The sequence below is a fragment of the Acanthaster planci genome, linkage group LG01 (genome assembly GCF_054643075.1).
Source record: "Acanthaster planci isolate LZ-2023a linkage group LG01, COTS_SCS, whole genome shotgun sequence".
Taxonomy (NCBI): Eukaryota; Metazoa; Echinodermata; class Asteroidea; order Valvatida; family Acanthasteridae; genus Acanthaster; species Acanthaster planci.
Genome location: NC_141777.1, coordinates 7,518,811 through 7,540,330, shown reverse-complemented (window position 1 = coordinate 7,540,330; position 21,520 = coordinate 7,518,811). Strand labels below are relative to the sequence as shown.

Sequence of the window (21,520 nt, the reverse complement as noted above, 5' to 3'; positions counted from 1 at the left end):
CTTTTTAAAATTTAAACTTTTCAAATTCTTACCATTTCCGTCCGTACCACCAAATTATATGGGGGGTCTTACTGACGGCTGTTACAGTCTTTTCAGTTCACCGTGCATTCCTATGGACATTGACAAAATTAATGGTGTTACGCTGTTCAGATTTAGACGCACTTGGTGATTTTAGCGGTCTCGCTCATGTGACATTCACACAGCGAAATAATCTTGACATTTGAGAATATTTTCAAGTTTTCTATAGCGGTAAAAAAGCTTGGAACATTATGCTGTCTGGTCAAGTTCAGTTTAAATTATTGATTCCCGGCGCTTTTCCAATTTTCCACAAACCGTACCCTCAAAACACGGAGAAAGCTATAAACAATGATCACAAAATGTATTCTTATTTTGTGGCGTTGATCATGACAATGCTTCAACCTTTATTGACCCATTTTTTTCTCGAGCTCTTCTGAAATATCTTGACTGAGAATTTTGTCGGAATTTCCCCCGTTTGATTTCTTCAACAGTTTCTTACACTGTGTAAAGCGCTTGTAACTGGCCGGAGTATTTGTAGCGCCCTCTCTTGAATAGCAAGTGAAAGTTCCCAGCGGGACGATGAACTCCAACTGGCTGGTCCCCTGCGAAATAAAGAAACAGCGATCAGTCGATGGCTGGCGCGGCTGGTATACCGCTTCTGCCCAGGTACATGTACATGTACATCTACATGTACAGTACATTGTGCATGTATTTCTACGCGAACAGCACTGCACAAATTAACATGTGTACGTGTGATTGCCGTTACGGCACGTACGGTTAATGCATCCAGCGTGGAACCTGATGACCTCTCTCCACCTGCGGGCCCGGCACAAGCGTCAAATTAATCAGTTTCATGTGAGCGTGACACTCATGTGACCGAACCAAAAGGTAATTACTTATTTTCTGTATCGGGCTGTTAATCGTTATTTGGAAAAAGGTAAGTTTAATACCACTGTACTTGTCTGTTGTTTATCGTGTTCAGATAATCATGGAGCTAGAAATGCTGTAATCTGAGAATGTACTGCATGGCAAATCTACAGCTGTAGAAAGGCATTGTGAAAAGGGAAAAGAGGCACTGTTTGCCCCTTTTTCCTTCCCATGATGCCTTTATACTATTTTGCAAAATTACTCTTGCACTCGCAGTATTGATTAGCGATAAGGCTTATTTGTTGATTATATTGTGACAGCCGGATGTCGGACAACTTCAACTTGACTCAGTGTAACAACCGTTTGCCAACTCAACTCGGAACAACACTACCATTGAGGTAACTCACGCGGTGGGACAACTCAACTGTTTACCATGGAGGTAGCCCTCCATGTGTTTACCAAGTCTCTGTTACGCCAATTAAAATCATTTCCTTGTTTATCATCACAGCCCGACTAGATTTTCCCAGCCGCCCTGACTTTTTTTGATATTTGATATTTCCATCATTTTAACAAATTTCCAGCCCTTTTCAACCTTGCAGATGTGTCTGCACTCCAAAAATGTGGGTTTTTTTTAAATTCTCTAGTCTTGCCCTCAACGATAACCGACTGATCTGATTATGACTATACATGTAGATGGAACACTCAAGCATTAAAATACTGTACAACTACAAGAAAGGTATTTTTTTAGACTATCTGAAAAGTCTGGAAAATACTAACTTGAAATATTGAAGGTCCTCCCGGCCCAAAAATATAAGTTTGAGTGATTATAAACAAGGAATTAATTTCAATTGGCCTTAAGACAACTTGACCATTCAAGATGTGTACTTGACAGGGTGTGGGGCATTTAACACAGAGTGCAGGCATGGCAGGTTATGTGTTTGGGTAAATTTGCATGTGTCTTGTTACGTTGCAACTTGACTCACCAGATATGGCGTACATGGGCATTAGGGACCCAATGACGCTGTGGTGGACAGCATGTCGGCTGACCAAACAGGTGCTGTGCGGGGTGCACAGTAGCCCAAGTTGGACGACATCTTCATTACGTTATGACTAACGTCCAGGATATAAGGGCATCTTAAATTTTTTTTTCACATTTTAAATCTCTCCCCCAGTTGTTTCTTTGTTTTCATTCTGGGGAAAAGGTGTGAGCAATGTGACTGTGAAGCACACTCATAACAAGTCTCTATTGACAATTTGCCTCAACAGTCAAGTTGTCTGTCCATTTGAGGCAAAGACGGTCAAGTTGTCCCATCGGTCGAGTTGTTCCACATCGAGTTGACAAACGGTCCAGTTGTCCAAGCCCCCGTGCTGTTACTTAGTTTTCAGTGATCCTTATTCCTGTCCGATTTAACTTCCTCATTCTTTGACTTGTCAAAACACTACTTTACAGCCTGTACTGCTGAATTAGAAAAGAGCGATCATGTGATCAAACCCTCGATCAAACACCGAGGATGTGTTACTTATTCCTCCATGATCAAGCTCTGTGTACATTATGTGTAAGACAATTTGAACAGTGATCTTGAACAACTAATTTGAACATGGTGTATGAAGTGATAATCTGGCTATTCCCTTTTGTATTTAGGGTAATTTGCTGTGTTTGCACTCTTGCAGAAATAAAGTGATTTTTTTCCCCTTGCTACAGCACTGGTGTTTTTCATACAACTGGAATCACCAAATCCCCTCGGCGAGATGAATTTCCGTCAGCGCATGGGCTGGCTCATGGTGGTCGTCTTCCTGTTACTCAGTGCCCTGATACTGTACTACATGTTTGAAATCAGTGAGACTTACAACGGCCTAGCCCTGGAGCACGTCCAGTCCTATGCTAGCTCCCTGAAGAACAATCCTGGTGGCATCACCTGGAGGCAGACAATCACCAACCGACTGGTGTCCCTGCCCTTCTGGCTCTGGATGGGGATTCTTCTGGTCCCCTACCTGCAGGTCTTCTGCCTTCTCATTGCCTGCACCAAGAATGACCCCTTGACGGCCGGCATGGCCCTGGGGCCAGTCTGCTTGGTCTTGAGGCTGTGCGCCTGCCGGACCAGTGAAACGCACAGCAATCAGTACGGACTGGATGTACCCATGCACACCTGATTTGCCAAGATTCAGTACAGTGCAATGTTTTGGGGTTTTTTTTTCGTCTCCAGCAATTCCTAGTTAGGGATCTTGAAGTGATGGCTTCTACAGGCTGAGTTGACTGGGCACTGATGAATGAACAGGTTTAATAGCAAGGAACTCATCAACATCTAAAGAGAAAGTAGTATTTTTTACGTTGTTTAAGCAGCCATGGATATCTTTTCTTTTTTGTCCTTTCTTAGCGGAGTTAGCACTCTGTGTCTAAGATAGAGGATTGTTGGGTCTATCAACCGTCACAGTCCTCAATCCTTCACCTGTTGAAAGACTAGGACTGTTAGGGTTGATTCATGTAATTGTTTTTCTACATCAAAAGTGTATGTTTATATGTGGACTGGAGAGGTTGAAATTGAAGGTCCTAGTTTATCTGCAAATTTTCCTGAATCTTTCAAAATCCACTGTCATGTATGATGCCAGTGGCACAGTCTTTCTGCTCACTTTTTTCTGAAGCGGCATCAATTCCTATGTCGAGTTATGGTTGGACAGTCCTTGTTCTGAGTCCTCTAAAATTCCCAGAATCTCCCCGGTGGATTTAGAAGGCTCAGGGCTGGTTAGAGTTGAGAAAAATCCGGACGTGACGAGGGAGACATTTAAAGGAGTACGAGTATTTTGGAGGAAGGTTTTTTGTAAAGAATTGTATCCAAGTTATGTAAGTGGTGCTGAGAGGAAAAACTGTACAAATTTTGGAAAAGAATTCTGGGTTGAAGTATCACGTCACAGTGGTTAGTTGGTGCTAGGTTATACCTCAAGTTGCTTAGACATTGCTTAGATGAGTTTAGGAGGACAAGGACCTTATCAAGTTATGGGAGCCGCCAAGGGTGGTCCTAGCATAAGAACCAAACTTTGGACTAAAATTGCATTGTACTCTGGGGTTAATTTTTACCCGGGGGGAGGGGAGTTCCATAGCCCCCTTTTGGCCCCATGGGACCCGCTAACGTACATGTATGCAGCTTGCTTGTTCATGTACAGTGTTTGTGTATATGCAAAATGTGAACATTTGCTCAGGCACAAATTGAAAGTATGAGCTGTCTGACCCATGGGACCCTTTTGCACAGTAAGGTACAGTAGGATAGGAAAAAGAGGCTGGTTTAACTATTCAAAAACCTGTACATAGGACGAGAGGGTCTGCTTTCAAGGAGTAGCCACTCTGTGTTTCGGGGTAAGCAGGATGGGAGGTGGGCCGGACCCTCTTGACAAAGTTCCTCTCTGCAGATCAATTTCCTAACATCATCCAATATTTTACGTGTATGTACTTGTGCGTCCTTCCCACCAAGTTTCAAACTGTTCCACCACAAGTTTTTCCATGAAGGTAGCAGATTTAACATTACGGCAGCAGATCAGATATATTTTCAATTTTAGTTGGCATCAGCCCCGCCTTTAACCCTAACCCACTAGGGCCTTTTTATTAGGACACATCCTCAATCTCCAAAATCCTCCAATTACTCAACTTCAAAAACTGCATACATCCTCAATCCGCCAATGTTCAAATCATCATTCATCTTGAATCCTCCAAAACCACCCGCAGAATTTTGGAGGATTGAGAAGGGTCAGGGGTTAATCCCACCAGTATTACAACTTATTACAACTTGTGTGCTTTACATCAAATTCAATGTTTTTGAACGATCCTATTGACCCATCTCGTAGACAGCCATCTTTGTAGGAAAATTACAGCTGTGTGTGTTACGCCACCTCGCGCATGTGCCTGCAGAGTGCCAACTGTTCTATACACGTGCATGTTGCTTGGAATTTCTTAGAAATATAGCACAGGTCTTGGGAGTCATGAAAATCTGACGTCTAAAATGCAGAATCACTGGGCATCCGTAGGAAGTGATTGTCAGTTGAGACATATAGAATGCAGGATTTAGAAGTGTTTTGGGGGGTTGGAGTCATTTCATGGTTCAATAGAATCCATTAAGTGGATGTTTTCATTGAAGTTTGGAAATGGCTTTGACCAGGCTAGTCAATGAACCATGTCACATTTGTTTTGTTGCAGAAACAGTGAAGCAAGTGGGTGAAGGGGTGGGTGGGTGGCAATTTTGGTCTAGCAACCACTTCACAAGACTATTCAGATTTCCTGTTAACCTTAATTGTTGACAGTGTTAACTCATTGTCTTGTGAGAATTTCTGTCTTAGTTTTTTGAAGTGTTACAATTTGTTTACTTCATGTATATGGAAAGAACACGTGTATTAAAATCTGGTTTAGCAAAACTTGGCAATAAACCTGGCAAACATTTGAGTTGCCTCTTTTGCACATTTAGTTTACATTTTACATAAAAAGTCATACATATACTAGACATGCTCTTGTATTTAACAATGTACACTGCGTAATGTTTCGAACACGTGCCAGTTATTTGTACAACGAACAAGTACATTCATGTAGAAAGAATGGTATTTTGTACTTCTCTAATTTATTTGTACAGTGGGAACTTGTCCATTTAAGAGCTTTCCAGAAGTACAGTTTTCTAATCAATTATTTCTTGTATTAGGACTTTGAAACAAAATGCCTCAGATCAAAGTTTTCAGAATTTTGATTTTCGAATTGATTAGCCGGTTTTCTTATTTAATGAAAAAGTTGCATGTATATAAATCAGTTGTTATTTGGAACCAGAAAGTCTAAATTCACTTTGTATTATTTCTCGTATTTATCCTGTTTAGTTGAAATGACGTGGCAAATTTTTTTTGGGGGGGGCTTTATTTTGATAAGTGTCGGAGAATGCTTCTGAGGTACAGTTGCACAGTTACTGCAGGCTGTTTTATAACAATGTGCCAACATCAATGAAATAAAAATGCTTAGCATGTGGATCGTTTTTTTCTGTTTGATTAAAGCAATGAATTGTCTCAAATAAAAGACAAGGTCAAAGTAACAGGAATCCCATCATCTTCATGGGTGTTGCAAGGGGGGGCGCCGGGGGAATTGAAAACTAAACAAGGGCAAAGAAAACAGACCCCCCCAAAAAAACAAACCAAAGTGGATGAAAATCACTAATTTATATAAGAACCTCAAACTGTCCCCCTACCTCTGGTAACTGTTTATCCGCTCTTAGCTAAGGTGCGCTTTTGCCCTATGGAAATTTTTCTCCCCAAGGAAAGTGGTTCCCCAGGCCCCCCCAAATATATACACTGTACCTGGCGACACTCGTGACCACTTTATAAGTGGTATGAAGGTGTTCATGGTACCATACCACTCATGCTCGTGGTAATGTAGTCCCATGTCTTTGAAGTAGAGTGGTCAATAAAATACACAGCACAATTGCAATATTAAAGAAAATGACCAATAGAAACAATGATACTCGGAACCAGGCTCTTTGCTTTTGTAAGTAAGAGGTACACCTTCAGTTTACATATAATGTTGGTCAGTTTCATCTAAATTAACCTCTGGGATGGGTATTTGTTTTGTATATTCAGTAAAAAGCCCAAAACAGGCTGTTTCAAAATATTTTTTCTCAAGAAAAAAAAAAGGTTTTCCTTTTTCTGTGGTTCTGTAACTTGGACAACATAAACGAATGTAACCCTGCTGTATCTCCCAGTAAATCTACTGGCATAAAACAAATTACGTTACTGCATAAAAAAAATCAACTGGCAAAGACAGAAACAGTAACTATCAAGTAAAAACCGTAAGCTACATTTGTACAAATTAATCCATTAAACAAGTTAGACAGTTGGGTAGTGCAGATCTTCACTGTTGGTTCAGCACTTCATGAAAAGAGATTCTTGACTGGTGTAAGCACAGCACTACGGAAAAAAAATAGGAAAAACAGAATTACTGCATAAAGGCAACTGATGCCTTTATGCATAAGCCTAAGGTTATAGTAGCTAAAGGTCCATTACACTGGTAATTCGCAATGTCAATTTGATAAAAGTTAATTATATTTAAAACAATCTAGTAGGTAAAAACTAAATAAAGATTGCTACTGACGTCAAAAGCATGAATTGAAGTCCTCCTTTATATCAAGTAAACTGAAAACAAAAGTTGTCAGTAGCAGCCAACAGAAGCCTGTTTTGATGCATCACACTACAGCTCTGCATTTATACAGCTATTTTGTTATTTTGGGGCGAACGCACCCGTGTGCGTCAGCGCTGTGCTTGCGCACGTAACTGTGAATTACAAGAGGTCAGACAGTGATAGTGACTTGGAATCGCTTTTCCATCAACAATGTTGATCAACACTGGATCGTGTGATCAAGTCGAATCGTCCCAATTGAACCAGGATAACGTCTAGAAGACTCCAGATGAATTTCAGGCAGATGGTCGTGGTCATTCGCTGAGAATGACATCTAACCTGCATTACCCGTTTTTCTTCTGTTTTTGTGCTATGAAACCCCTATTACGGCCACAAGGTCAAGACCCTCCGGGAGAACAAGAGCCGTTTTATGACATCATCAAATCACCAGATTAGTTTGCCGCCCTCATGGACGCCTTTTTTTTTACTTTGAGTATTCTCGCAGTGGACCTGAACTCCCAAAATGACGATTTTTAAAATAAATGTGGAGAAGCTGCCACGTTAGTCATTATGTGGGTAACAATGACCAACTCCTACTACATAACCATTTTACCTCAGAGCAATGTGATAGATCTTTAACTCCTTGTAACATCTAATGCGGCAATTAACAAAATAACAAAAAATCCTTCCTCATCTGGTCGCAATAAAAAAACTAAGGTTTCTTCCTCTCCCTCCAACAAATATTAAATCCCAGATGATTAAAGTGATATCCATGGGTATGCCACATTCATGACACTTCGGGGGAAGCTAAATGCAATATTTCTGCTTGGATGCACACACCAGGTCTACTGCCAGACTGTGCTGAAGTGTTCTGCATGTACACGTATACGGAATTTCAATGAGCTCAACAGACGATAGTCCTGTGTCAGGTTACCTAACCCAACCAAGAAAAAAATGCAGCACATGCCGTTTTGTGTGCAAAAATTAATAAAACGAAAACTGAGCCCCCGGTGCCTCCTTTTTGTACTTTCAATGATTCATTGTGCATGTAACACCTCAGATTTTTGTAATAAATCTGTAACATTACTGAATGAAAATGGATATCGTTAGGAGGAAACATAAAAAGTCAAATATACATCCCACCCCTCACCAATGGTGTTATCTGGGCTGAATATTTTGACTTTTGAAACCTAACTGGCCTACTTTTGATACACAGCCAAATGCCATAAATACTGACTCAAGGGAGCCATTTGAGCAGTCTCTGTGTGATGTTTCTACATTTCACCCACCCACAGAGAGATATTAGATAGACACATAATACACAGCAGTCGAGTGCAAGTTCAACACAGTCTCTACAGACTTCTTGGATCTTGCATGGGGGTACGAAATTAATGGGGGATACACATGTTCAAAGATCACCAGGAGAAGAGTCAAGGTGCTTAGGACATTTTCATCCATCACCTGTGCTTTCAGATAGCGTGATCACGTTTTCCTGTCCACCAATGAAAAGTGGTTGAGGAGCTCATACGTGGTAATTTGTAGCAATTTCAAGAATGACATATCTGCATTACACGTACCTCACCATCCGTTGCAGAGGTCCCCTGGATTGGAGCTGATACTGTGCCACTTCAGTTTGGTGAGTCTGTTGGTTACCAACCAATCTCTGGAGCCTTCTTTGTTCCTCAAGCTGGTACTGTGCTCCATCGTGTTGTGCGGGTTGCAGAACATGATGTGTATCATGCTGCACTGCACCACCTGTTCATGAGATAAATGAGTGTACTACTCAAATCAGTGGAAGAAGATCATCAGGAGCCAGATTTGGGCCTGCGATTCCTGCAAATGTTGGTCTTGCGATCTAGTCTCTACCAAGGCACAACCCAGTCCAATTAGCCTTTTTTTGCCAAAGCAAACAGGTCCTTCGTACTGTGCCTGTCACACCTAAAATAGGCCCGTTTTGACAGTCCTGCAATTTGTTAATACTGTTATGCCTCAACTACAACATCAGTCCCAACTTCAGTGCCGCATTTGGGCTGGCCCAACTGTAGTCAGCAAATATCTGTCAAAAATGTCCAAACTTCTCAAAGGTTTTTGCAGGTCACGGCTGACAGAATTTATCCAAAAGCCCCAATATGGTAGCCCATCTATGGCTCAAACAAAAGCGCCATTCTGCTAGCATGTTTGCCTGATATACAAGGAATGAACATGGCACATGCTACTACGTGCAGTGGCCCAACTGCAGCACCGTGGATCAGACAGTAACAGTGCTGCTGGTCGAGATGCTTGGACATTAATGAAATACATTTTGCACAGACACAGAGTGTAAACCTGTGATATGGTTGCTAGATTAAATCCAGGGAGTTACAGGAAAGTGGAAAGTTCACAGAGCAAAGATTCTTCAGTTTGCCAAAACTATATCTCATGCTGTCTGTCAGGGAACTTTCTTTTATCAAAAGGAGAGCTATCAGAGCCCAACAAAAGTCCCTGAATATCCATCACAAGGTATTCAGTCACGAGTTCAACCAGCCATTCAAATAAACTGTGACTTAAGGATTCCCTTGTCACTGTTCACCCTCTTATTTATGAGTGGTGTTGTTAAGGGACTTGAGACTGGGCTTGTGAGGGGACTTGCAAAGGGACCTGTGAATGCAATTGATTACAACACTGGAACGATCCACTGAGACCTCACTTGTGCAAACTGCTCTTTAGCCAACTTAGCCTGTTGTCTCTGGGCCAAGTTCTTCAGTTCCGAAGAAATTAGTGGACTTTTCAGTGATAAGAGAGGGATGTCTTTTAAACTCTTGGTTTGGTGAGGTTACCTTGTGGGTATGCAGGCCGTGATGGAACATTAGCCGTGGCCCCAACCCTTGGCTCTGCTTCATGTGGATGGGATATGTCCTACGAATGAGGCATTATTAACAAGTCTATTATTACGCTGCTTTCAGAATGAAATTCAAGTCACAATATATATAGAAAACGTGAAACGTTTAGAGGGTAGAACAAAGGTTTGACACAGAGCTGACATGGTGTGCCACTGAATCTTTTCCCTTTGAGTGTAACTGTCTTGCCGGTGGGCCAGACATGTCTAAGCAATCCACACAGAGCACGTCAAGGATGTAATACACGTCTTCATCAAAGACTTCAACCATAGTCACTTAAAGATGATTCATTTGCTTGTCAGAGGTTGATCTTGGCTAATGCTGGAGTGTTTTGCCTCTTGGCTCTGAAGTACATGTAGTAACTGAGGCAACTCTCTTAAGGCAAACAGTCCTCCAACAGGTGAAGGATTGAGGACTGTTAGGGTTAAGGCAAATATTAACAGGACCTAGAGGATGTGCCTGGGTTAAATAAATGTATGTACGAAAGAGGGTTGAACAGTTGTTAACAGTGCCATGCATGAAGATTTTAAAAATTGGCGATGCTTTAATGAGCCTAGAAATCCAATAGTTATGAAAAAAATTTCAACTGCTCCAAAACTGGAACAAAACCTGATGGCTTGGACTTGAGTGTGAAAACCTGAATACAACTCTACTGACCACACAAGTACCCAGAGGTAACAAAAATATCACTACGAAATGAAAGTTTACAGGGCCTTGCATTTTTTGGGTCATAAATACAACACAAGCATTTTGTCATCTAAACTAAGTAATCAGTTAATCTCTGGTTGATACCTGCATCTACTGAAATGCACTCGAAGAATCCAACACATCCAATGAAGAGCAAAACGTAATTACAGAAGTCCTAGCCTGACAAATCAAATCCTTCAGATGCGTACATGAATACGATGCAGGGATCCTTTGTAAGTCACACCTACCCTGACATGTTCCTGCTTAGCCTGCCCGGTAACTCTAGCCAAACTACCTCTGCTACTGCCTCTCTGTCTTCTAGGTCTACACTCAGATCCTTCACTTCCCTGCTGGTCCAAGGCCCCAGATACTGTGCCTAAATGCATAACTGTTTTATTCAAGTTAACGTAATAAACTGGCTTGTCTGGTGAAAGTGTGCATTCTTGCGCTGGTGCTTTTTCCAATGCCTGAGGGGCTGCTTGAAAACATGGTTAAAGGTTCACGCATGCATCATTAAAACAACTGTGAGCCACAAAGCCAAACCGCGATGGCATTGACAAAAAAGCTCCTGTTTATCAATCCCTGTTCATTCAATGCCGAACCAGGATGATGTTAACAAATGCCCCTCACTTTGTCGACCATTGTTTCCTTCCCTATCTTTCTGAGAATATCTCTGAATCTAAATGAATGGCAAGATCTACTAGCATGGGATTATAAAGAAATAAAAATCACAATATAGATAAGACTGAAATTACCTAAGTTTGACAAATGTCAAAATATCAGGATACATTGACCAAAATATCTTACCCCTATAGGTCCAGGTTTTCCAGACCTTCCACTGCAGGGGTGGGGGGGAGATCCCAATATCTTAGCTATTCTAACAACCAATCTCTTTGAAACTTTTATATCATAAAGAAATCCCTAATGAGGACACCTATGACTCTTTAATTCAATCTGCCAAAAGGTGTTGGCATTATGGGTAATTATTGTGTATGCTCCCATACATGTTGGCCGGTGTATTGAGTGTGGTCAATGGTCAATTCTGGCCTGTCGTGGATAACTGGACATTTATCTAGAAAGGTTATCGTGACACAGCTCCAACCATGTGCGTTGGAGACATCCATCAACTTACTGCGACCTTTGACTGTATCTTTTCAATAAACTCAACCAGGTTTGTTCACTGACCTTGCGATCTGAGATGGTAATTTTTGATTGTATGTTGCTGTCTCTCATTAGTGTCTGGCACCCTGTCTCTACGCCGCAGTAAGTAACGCCTGTGCTGCACATCTTGCTGCTCCAGAGACTGGTCTTGACTACTAAAGCCAGAGTGAGCAAAAGATATGTTGAAGTTAGGACCATGTATTGTGTTTTGCAGTGGACCACCAAAGGCCAGAACTAATTATATCAGTGATTACAAGTCAGGACTTCAGACTATGAACTCGGGGCTACAATTTTCATCTTGGTTGCAATGTGACTAAGTTAATGCCAAGTCTATAAAAATAACACAAAATTGGTTTCCAAAATCAAGCCCATATTCCAGCTGGGGCTCAACTTCAGACTTAAACCCTTCTTTGTTTTCAGAGTGGGATGGCCTTTGTATCTCGGCATTTGACTTCACCACAGTCATCAATAAAATATCTAGCAGGGGAGTCTTTTCTGAATGTAGTAGGAGTCTGAGACGGAACCAGCCTTACCGAGTGTCAGAGGGCTTCATTTTCTTTGGCTGAGGAGGGGAAGGCGAACGCGTCTCTTTCACTTCAAAAGTTCTGGTGTGTTTTCGGCGATGTGTACCACCAGTGGAAGCGGAGGAAGAGAGATGTCCCATCCTACGAGCCTGGAAAATGAAAAAGGAACGACGTGAACGCTACTTTCAGACAAGTGAACGTCAGAGACAAACTCGACAATAAGCCAGCAAGTACTACCTGTTCCGTCTGTCTCTTGGACTCTGTTTGTGGGGACTTCGGCTGGCGCTGTGTCGGTTGTGCCTCCACATCTTGCCGTGCCTTGACGAACAACGTTAGCATTGAGGCATGGGTCTGCAGCCACCTGCTATTCTCTGTGAAGACAAGGAGGGAGGCCATTTTCCATGGCTTTCTTTCTGAAAAATCAGAGGAAATTACACTTATTTGTACTGCAACAGTCGTCAGTTGGAACAAGTTCTGTGATAGGAAGATCAGTATGTTAGTTGACTTCATCCCAGATCTGTACACAGCAATGCTACTGCATAATGCATGCATAATGCCAAACACCTTTTGCGATTAAGAGGCTTGGCCCCTACTAATTGGTCCTGACCATGCAGCACGTGATAAGTCTGCTGGAATTCTCCGGCTTTTTTAATCTTCCCCAAACAAAAGAGCAGCTGACAATTCCAACAACCTGCAGTCAGAACAGTATATTCATATGAGAAGGCACGCTTACTCCGGCCAGTCTGCAATCTGAGTGGCCAGCCTGCGATCTGAGAGGCGGCCGGCTTCATTGCTTCCCCCGGGACAGTAAGTTCCTCCTTCAACCAGTCACCATTGATGAAATTGCTACGACATGAATATACATCACCCAAACTATTGTGTGTCATGATATGCAGAAAGGGTGCAGGAATCTGATGCATTATTCATACAACTTTGGATTTTGCCTGGTGTCATATACGCAAAAAAGTACACACACAAGTACACACACACAAATACCAGGCAAGATTCACTATTAAATGTTGAAGTCACAGCCATACGTAGAACAGTCTTATCTTCGAGCTTCATGGCTTCCGGCCGTCAAAGCTCCACTCCGCTGCATGTGCAATAACCAATGAAGTTTGGTACCCAGACACAAGGGTATTTTACAGTTGATTTGTGCATGCATTTTCCCTTGTGTCGAAAGGTGCCCTGCGTGCTTTAACACACCCGAGTTTTACATGTACTAGTCATGTATGTACAAAGCTGTTTACTTTTTACCATTTTTTATAAGCTTTTGGAAGAGGAAAATAACAAATCAAAGAAAATAAATTTGCTGACTGCTATTCTTGGTCACAAAAACGGACACTTTTATTTCAAGACAAGACACTGTTAATAACAACTACTGTAGCTTCATTTTTTGTCATTATATCGACACTTTCGATACATCAATTTCAATGTTGAAGTGATATCGTTCACATTGATATCAAAGCAAAATTGATATATCGGATATTATTAATATATCGACGGACATTACGAAGGAGACAAGACAAGTCCCCAATGAGACTTTGTAATGTCACCACCACTTTACCTGTATGGATTATGAAATGGTCGGTCTTCACTGGGGTCAGGTTACCAGACAGGACCACACTGATTGCTTCCTGTGTTAGAATAAAGAGATAAAATAAAACTTGGTGCAGAAGCAAAGCAAGTTCTTGCTTTACCTTCAGCTTAGTTTATTTCCCACTTTGGACAGTGCTATTTCAAGCCAGTGAGCCTCAATTCCTTCGTAAGACTTTAACTTTCAACATGATACTATACAGCAAGTGGTTAACCCATTGGTACAATTTCTTCTCATAAAACCATTTTTCAGTGACACATAAGAAAACATCAAACATACCTCAATTTCATGTTGCATGGACTTTGCATCACAAGGTAGAATATGTTCGTGGCTGTAAATAAATTTCAGTGCAAAATGGACTTCAGAATTGTGATATGGAGTTACTGAAATTTCTTTAGTTACAACCAACCCCTGTGTGCTGTAAACACATACTCTGGGGTATCTCAAACAAGTTTGAGCTTCTTGGCATGGGAAGAGCAATAGTTTCTTGAACAAAACATTAACGGAGAAGAAATTGAAACATTCTGAATTAATGCATCATCGTAGCTGTGACATGAATTGGTTGGGATTGAAAATAATGATAAAGGCAGAAAAAAAGGAACGAAAGTGGAATGCTGATTAAAACCCTGTGCTTTGACACAACACACCAAAGGTTAAAGTGACAGAGGTCAGAAGTCCACAATCTGTCCACAAGTGATCCATCAACAGTGATCCTTTCAGTTACTTCAAAATTTATTGGGAGTTTCTTGGGAGCTTCTGCAATTAGTTCTGAGCGGGATCTACTGTTACATTATGTGATCCGTGCACCCCTTGAAAGTTCAAAGAATGTGTTGGTGGTTTCCTTGATGGGGACAATGTTTAGTAGATTTCTAGAAGATTCCAAGCAAAAATGCCAGAGCGACTTGAGTGGGAGCCAGGATCCTGTTCAGATGTGCGGAGGAAAGGGAGTACATCATCTACGGTTGGTCACAACATATGGGAGGAAAACCAATTCAAAATACCAATTCACAAGTTCTTAGACATGCCACGTAGGAGTGGGGATGGGGTGGGGAGATGTAGGAGGGATGGGGACTCATGAGCAGGTGCATTACAAATACCTTCCTCTCTTGCTGGTCACGTAAACCAGCTTGATCTTATATACAGTGTTATCATGCTTGATCAGTCTGGTGTCCCTGTCAGGCAGCTTAAACCCTTCCATAATTAATCAACCTGTTGAAATAAAAATAACATCGTTGAACCAATTCTAGAAAGAACTCTAAATAGGATTATCACAAATTTCAAGTGTTGCAAACACCTACCAGTTTACCTTACTTTTCAACCTGTTCCCCTCAGATAGTTAACCCCTTTTCTCTCTCAATACCACCTGAAATTGACAGGTACTGTTTTTAAGCTCACTGGTGTTTGACACTTGAAACCTATGATAGTCCAATACAGAATTCTTATCCTGAAGGACAGCGATGGCGCAGAACAAATGATATCTTGCCATAAAGCAACAACATCAGACCAAAAGCCATTAACATGCTGCCAACATATCCAAAACACATTCTCAAATGACAAACATTTTATCAAACTGTTTAATATGGGCGAACATTCGAGTTTGGCTGAACAAAAATGGCAGCATGGATATCTGTTTTAACAAGAAAACAAAACAAGCCTCTCTGTGGAACTTAAATTAAAAACCAGCTGGCATGCATCATTTGGCCTGTACCATTAAGCTTAGGGGGTGATGTTATTACGCTTAACAGCCAACGGCACGGCAGCAAGAGACTGTTTTCACGTGAAGAAAATTCATTTTTTAATGAATACAATTCGACTTCAAGTTCATCCAGAATACTGTATCATATCATCTTTTTATAATTCATCTGCCATTTTTCAATGCACTGAGCGTGTTGACAGCTTAATACATTGTAGCTGTAATATGACGTTTTGCTTTGTTAGCTCTGTGACGGTCTTGGCTTAGAAACCTTGGAATCAACACTTAGGCCTACTGAATAGCCTCAGGTTCAGTTTTATCTTTGACTCGGGCTTGCCCTCATTTCAAGTTGTTAGCTCAAGTCAGTGCCACCAGAACATTACTGATACAAACTACATGCAACAGAGCCAAATAGTAAGTAGACCCTACAAGTATTTCAATTCATTAAAAAGTAAAGGCATAGGCTTGCGCCTATGTACCATGCCTACTTTGGGGCGAGGCCTACCCCTAGACTATGGGGTTTGACGTCCGCTGCACTCGTGCGGGTATATTCGGGGCCAGGCCTACCCAGGGTTGATTTTAGAGACAAAGCCTCAGACGGTGACGAAGCCCAATATGGACCCCTTGCAGCTAGTAGGCCTTGGCCTACATGTACTTGTCATTCTTGTTGACTGCTCCTTTGATATAGGACCGGAATAAAGTCATGTGGATACCACTTGACACCTTGTACACAAACCACATGAGACTGGTTTAAACAATTCTAAGTGTTTTCTCAGTGAACACCTAAATATTTTCACTGCTACCCCCTAAATAACAATTTTTTGAGGAGGCTGACTTTGCTTTCACGGGGGCCGAAATTAACTTCAATATCTTGGTGGCCCGCAAGGCCAGTGGGAAGTGCACTGCACTGGCCCTCGTGAAAATTTGGTGGCCCGGTTGAGTACATGTAATGAAATCGATCAGGCCCACCACACAAGTCCATTTACGTCAGTCAAACTTCTCTCCCAAACAGCTGATTGGCCAGCTGGATTAAAATACACTTTTTGAGGCCAAAAAAACTAGTTTTGCTTCTAGTTATGTGACTGATCCTAAGTTTTTGGCGTGACCGTAAAATTTATATTGATAAGTTGGAAAAACACATTTAAAAATTGTAAAAAAAGAACAAAACATCCTGTCTTCGGCTTCACAAAACACCTCTCAACAATTTTGTCACAACTCACTGGAAAGGGCACAACGGCCAAAGTGTGCATAGGGCACAGCAAACAGTCCACAACAATGGCAAGAATTAACATTACGTCCAACTTTAATTTCCCTTTTTTGTCTTTGGTGGTGATGTGTCGAATTTCTTATTACCCACCAGACGTGAAGATAAGGACGCATAGGAGTTACAAACGTGAAATTGGCTCCTTGGAAAAGGTAGAAATGTTGCAAATTTTAAGTACAAAATTTTTGACCAATTTGCACCATTTATACCCTGGACTCCCTCCATAACGTAGTACGGTCAGGCAGTCCACCTGGGCTAAGGCATAGGCCCCTACCTGGCATAATATACGCCGTCGAGCGGGTAAGCGTGGCAGGTGATAGTCATTTAAAGGACACGACGTCTATTTCCGACACCAGAAAAACGCGCGACACAGCCCCACCTTCGTCCGATATCTTCACGTTCAAATGTTCCCAACGAAAACAGTATTAACATTCAACAATTTCTACAACCTGTTAGGATAACAACAGTTAGCAGAGGCATTTGGGAGCCTTTGTCACTGAGTAAAAAAACAAAAGACCCTTACCGTATACATGTATATGCAACTCCGGCAAAGGAAATTGAAAGCAGTCTAGTCTGCTGGCGCTAGTACAAAACAACCGCTCCTGTCTAGTGTTAGCCTTTAGTCAAGGCGCGTGTGGTAATACTTGGACACATGACGCACACACACGATCACACACACGCCTTGACAAAAGGCTAGTCTAGTCTCTAAGGTACGTACATACATACCAGCCGAGCCTATAGCCATAACAAGCGGTGGCGCCCTTTGTTTCCGCGGCTGCGGAGAAGGAAATTATCACATAACACAAGGGGAGACGCGTAGACGGCTCAAGTGAAAAGCTTTCGTGATGACTCATGGCAAAGAGGTCAACCAGTGACTTGACATGTAAGGACACTACTGGACTCGACAGTTCAAGACTTCACGAAGTCTCAGCATGGTAAGCCTGTATTTATTGTACAATTCCTCAAAATACCTTCAGTAACTATTACACGGGAACTGAAGGGCTGTTCTGCGGTCAAATGTACGTTGGCTGGAAAACAGAAGAGGGCAGGAGCAACTACAACTTAGGCCGAAACAGGATGCAAATCACCAGTTTGGTGCAAAATACCCCAGAGTTGATCCCCTTTTCATCGTTGTATCAATTTTCTCTTGAGTTGTTTCACCGCCTGAAAAGGGCCATAAAGCGAACGACAACATGTATATGGTCGTTTTCTAAATAGAGAGAGGCATCAGAAACAGCTGTATGGTCCAAATCGAATATTACTTGTCCGATAATTAACAAAACGATTTAATCCCACTTCTGGTCTTCACACATCGCGTGCCAGCAGATTCTCTTCACACCTTTCTTTAGATTGATTGTACGGGGAGAGCGCGAACGCAGTCCCCACTATCAGAAATTGTACTCCCGAGTTCCCCACGTTTGGGGGAATCGCAAGGGTCAACCCGCCCGAGTGCAATGGCTGGGCCTCGCCTTGGGAGAGCCGCCTTCTTGATCACGGTATCTCCTGAGCCAGGTAAGTATGACTTCACAGAAAAAGTTAGGGCCATTTAGCGTCTAGGGGTATCTAACCTTGTCATGGTGGTGTGATGGTGTTTGAAACTGGCGCGGTAAGCAAAGCAACAATCCTGAACAGCGCATGCGCAGTTCCTTTTATATGCAAACCAGACTTATTGTCATGATTGTCCAGGTGCGATGGCTCGTGGATTTGAAAGCTGTTGTTGTTTTGTTTTAATGGCGTTTTCAGCATCTCAGGCTATTTGCGCCAAAAACTGCACGTTCATTCATACACTTTATTGATAAGCATCACATTACGTAGTTAAGAAGAAGGTCCAGTTTTAGAGGCAGGGGGAAACCGGAGTACCCGGAGAAAAACCTGCGAGAGCAAATATAGACTGGAAACCAAATGCACTTAAAGCTTGGGCCAAGCTGGGACTCGAGCCCGGGCCTCATTGGTGCAAAGCGAGGAAAGAACCGCTACGCTAACCCGCTCCCCCGATTTGAAAGCAAGTGGGCTCCAAGAGATATCCGTGTTCAGCATCCTTTCAAAAATACTGATAGAAACCAGTACAATTTTAGAATTCGGGAGATATTACTCTTTGGGCTCTTTTAAGGATATGAAAATTCACTTAGAAATGGAACTTTGGCAAGGACGGCCCAAGAAGCAAATTTTTGGGGAAGGGAAGGCAAACCTTTTCCGGGGGGACGCAGAATTGATTTTTTTTCATGTAACCTCGCATTGCTTTTCTGAGCATTGAGGCTATGTAGATGGGGGGAATATGCAGGTCTGAAGGAAGCGATATTAAACAGACATTTCACTTGGAACTAACATTTCAGCTTTCACATAAGTAGCTGCCTATAGAGCTACGTCCAGGTCTTCGCTCCATTGTAAATACGCGGGACGTGCTGAAAATAGACGTAGCCGCGTAGCTCTTGAAGCCCGTTTCGAGCGCAGCCCAAATCCGAATCAAATTTTTGGTGGTCGGGATTATCTCTAGAAAATGGTTGCAGGCACTCCCCAGTGGCCAAACGATCGCTGATGACAGCAACTACGACTCCATGTATTTGATTGGGATTCGCAAACTTGTCCTGGAAAGCCCAGTCTTACGGCTGGTCTCCTCGATCATTTTAGCGGCATCCCCGACCAGCGGGACACATCTCTTCCATGTTTAACGTTAAAGGTCTCGATGTAAGGGCCGATTCATACTGCAGGCGAACGCGAAAGCGAACTTGACATCACGACAGATTTGAAGTAAAATTTTGCTTCGAGTTGAAATGCGTTTAACTTTTGCGAATATTTGATCTGCTCTCAGTTTTCGCAGAAAGCAAATGAGCTGGCCTCTATGCTTGTATCAAGATCGAGTGCCAAATGGTAGAGGCAACAAGAACAAATCAGCGATTTTAGTTATTTTATTAACATGTGAAAATAATTTCACACAAATTCTCACGAACTCCGCTGCCACGTGCTTTACACAAAGTCATTCACAATCACTTAAATTCATACCGACCTTTGTGCAATTTTTCTACAGTCCTTTCTTTAGATTGATTATACGGGGAGAGCGCGAACGCAGTCCCCACTATCAGAAATTGTACTCCCGAGTTCCCCACGTTTGGGGGAATCGCAAGGGTCAACCCGCCCGAGTGCAATGGCTAGGCCTCGCCTTGGGAGAGCCGCCTTCTTGATCACGGTATCTCCTGAGCCAGGTAAGTATGACTTCACAGAAAAAGTTAGGGCCATTTAGCGTCTAGGGGTATCTAACCTTGTCATGGTGGTGTGATGGTGTTTGAAACTGGCGCGGTAGGCAAAGCAAAAGTCTTGAACAACGCATGCGCAGCTCCTTTCATATGCAAGTCCTGCTTGCTCACGATTATTGTCAAGGTGCGATGGCCCGTGAATTTGAACAACAAAAGAATTTCAGGGACCTGACTTCGCTCCAAGAGCTATCCCTGCACAAGCCCACGTTACCGGAATTAAAAATGGCACCATTTGAATTGGATGCGCTCTCCTGCCCTGCAATCATGTATTCAATTAAGGACACTGCCTCCAAGATGGTAGCTATAAGCAAACCCTCTTTCACCACCAATGCATTGTTGGAAGTTTTCAAGTCGTATTACTCGGTCTATACTCGCTGTCTATTAAACTATTTTTTAAGGAGTTGAAATTTACTTAGGCGAGAACAATCTCCTTTTCTCCGACTGAAACTAGGAGCAAGACAAGAGTGAAATTTACGTCAGTCGTAATAATGATTATCGAGATTTCAATCGAGTTTCCACTGGAGAAAAATACGTATCTCGATCTGAATTTATACAGATATTTACTCCATCCAGAACGTCTGAAAGTCTAACCCTGCAGAAGTTTCTCTTGACAGCATGCATATGAGGTAAGGTAGGTCTATCGCTAAAGTTTGCCAAGCGAGAAAGCTGCGACTTGTACATGTTTGGAATTTTCTGCTACTGTTTGTGGCGTTGTGCGAAAGCTGTGCAATACTCGTGGCGATTCTGGTCAACTTTTGATCAATTTTGGGTTGCGAATGTGGCGAAAATCGCAATACAATTTGTCTGACCTCCTCACGACACGACGTTTGTGCGACGTTTTTGAGAAGGTTGGGCGCCTTCGGCCAAATTAAGTGACGGGAATGCGACTTTAGAGACCGTCACGCAAGCATCTTGCGAGCATCGTGCAACAAGCATCACTTTTCGCGGCCACCGACCAGCTAGCGTAACCCCCTGGCGAATCCGAGGTCAGCATCGGCCTGCATACAGCCATGGGCGTAAATTCCAGAGGAGGGGGGTATATATCCCCCCACTTTTTGAAGGGGGGGTGGGCTATTGAATTATCCCCCAATTTTTTAATGCGAAAACATTAAAGCTGATTTTGAAGAATTGTCATGATTTCCAAACGACTAAAATGTTTGCAATATCACTAAAGCAGTTTTAAAAAGCCACAAATATACCATTCTGACTTTCTGCATGAATTTGATACACACATTCGCCCCTATATTATAGTGCATAATGTCGCCCCGCCCCGTTTTTCAAATTTCCATGGCCGGGCAATTCACCCCCCCCCTTACCCCACCCCCAACACAGATTTACGCCACTGCGTGCAGCTTCTAGGGAAGATGGACGCGTAGGACCACGCGGAAAGACCTTCAAGACCAGCCCCCAGCTCCAGGCCTGGGTTTTCCCTGATCAACCCAGTGAAGTTCC

At 42.4% G+C, this 21,520-nt stretch overlaps 2 protein-coding genes and 2 non-coding genes across 12 annotated transcripts; 1 reads left to right on the top strand and 3 right to left on the bottom strand.

Moving 5' to 3' along the window:
* Nucleotides 1-653: 653 nt before the first annotated feature.
* Nucleotides 654-5,877, top strand: tmem251 (transmembrane protein 251). 6 transcript variants are annotated; one of them, XM_087139550.1, is made up of 3 exons: nt 654-906; nt 1,206-1,324; nt 2,588-5,877. In XM_087139550.1, exon 3 carries the CDS (start codon nt 2,635-2,637, stop codon nt 3,034-3,036), a length of 402 nt encoding a protein of 133 aa, XP_086995676.1. In that variant the 5' UTR covers nt 654-906; nt 1,206-1,324; nt 2,588-2,634; the 3' UTR covers nt 3,037-5,877. The 6 variants fall into 6 exon arrangements, with proteins under 6 accessions (XP_086995676.1, XP_086995682.1, XP_086995681.1 ...); XM_087139556.1 differs by having other exon boundaries at nt 654-955; XM_087139543.1 differs by having other exon boundaries at nt 657-906; nt 1,206-1,283.
* On the bottom strand, nt 5,465-17,526 carry LOC110979288 (uncharacterized). Of its 4 annotated transcripts, none has more exons than XM_022234955.2 (11): nt 17,341-17,526; nt 14,958-15,069; nt 14,140-14,191; nt 13,831-13,900; nt 12,501-12,676; nt 12,273-12,412; nt 11,764-11,891; nt 10,827-10,966; nt 9,832-9,910; nt 8,593-8,770; nt 5,465-6,807 (listed from the first exon to the last, which is right to left on the bottom strand). In XM_022234955.2, exons 2-11 carry the CDS (start codon nt 15,056-15,058, stop codon nt 6,771-6,773), a joined length of 1,101 nt encoding a protein of 366 aa, XP_022090647.2. In that variant the 5' UTR covers nt 15,059-15,069; nt 17,341-17,526; the 3' UTR covers nt 5,465-6,770. The 4 variants fall into 4 exon arrangements, with proteins under 4 accessions (XP_022090647.2, XP_022090644.2, XP_022090648.2 ...); XM_022234952.2 differs by having other exon boundaries at nt 11,764-11,894; nt 17,341-17,522; XM_022234956.2 differs by having other exon boundaries at nt 10,827-10,954; nt 11,764-11,894; nt 17,341-17,522.
* Nucleotides 17,527-18,175: 649 nt separating this feature from the next.
* Nucleotides 18,176-18,337, bottom strand: LOC147800294 (U1 spliceosomal RNA). Its single transcript, XR_015428187.1, has one exon. It is a non-coding gene; the product is annotated as a U1 spliceosomal RNA (small nuclear RNA).
* Nucleotides 18,338-19,863: 1,526 nt separating this feature from the next.
* On the bottom strand, nt 19,864-20,025 carry LOC147800293 (U1 spliceosomal RNA). The gene has a single exon (XR_015428203.1). It is a non-coding gene; the product is annotated as a U1 spliceosomal RNA (small nuclear RNA).
* Nucleotides 20,026-21,520: the final 1,495 nt, after the last annotated feature.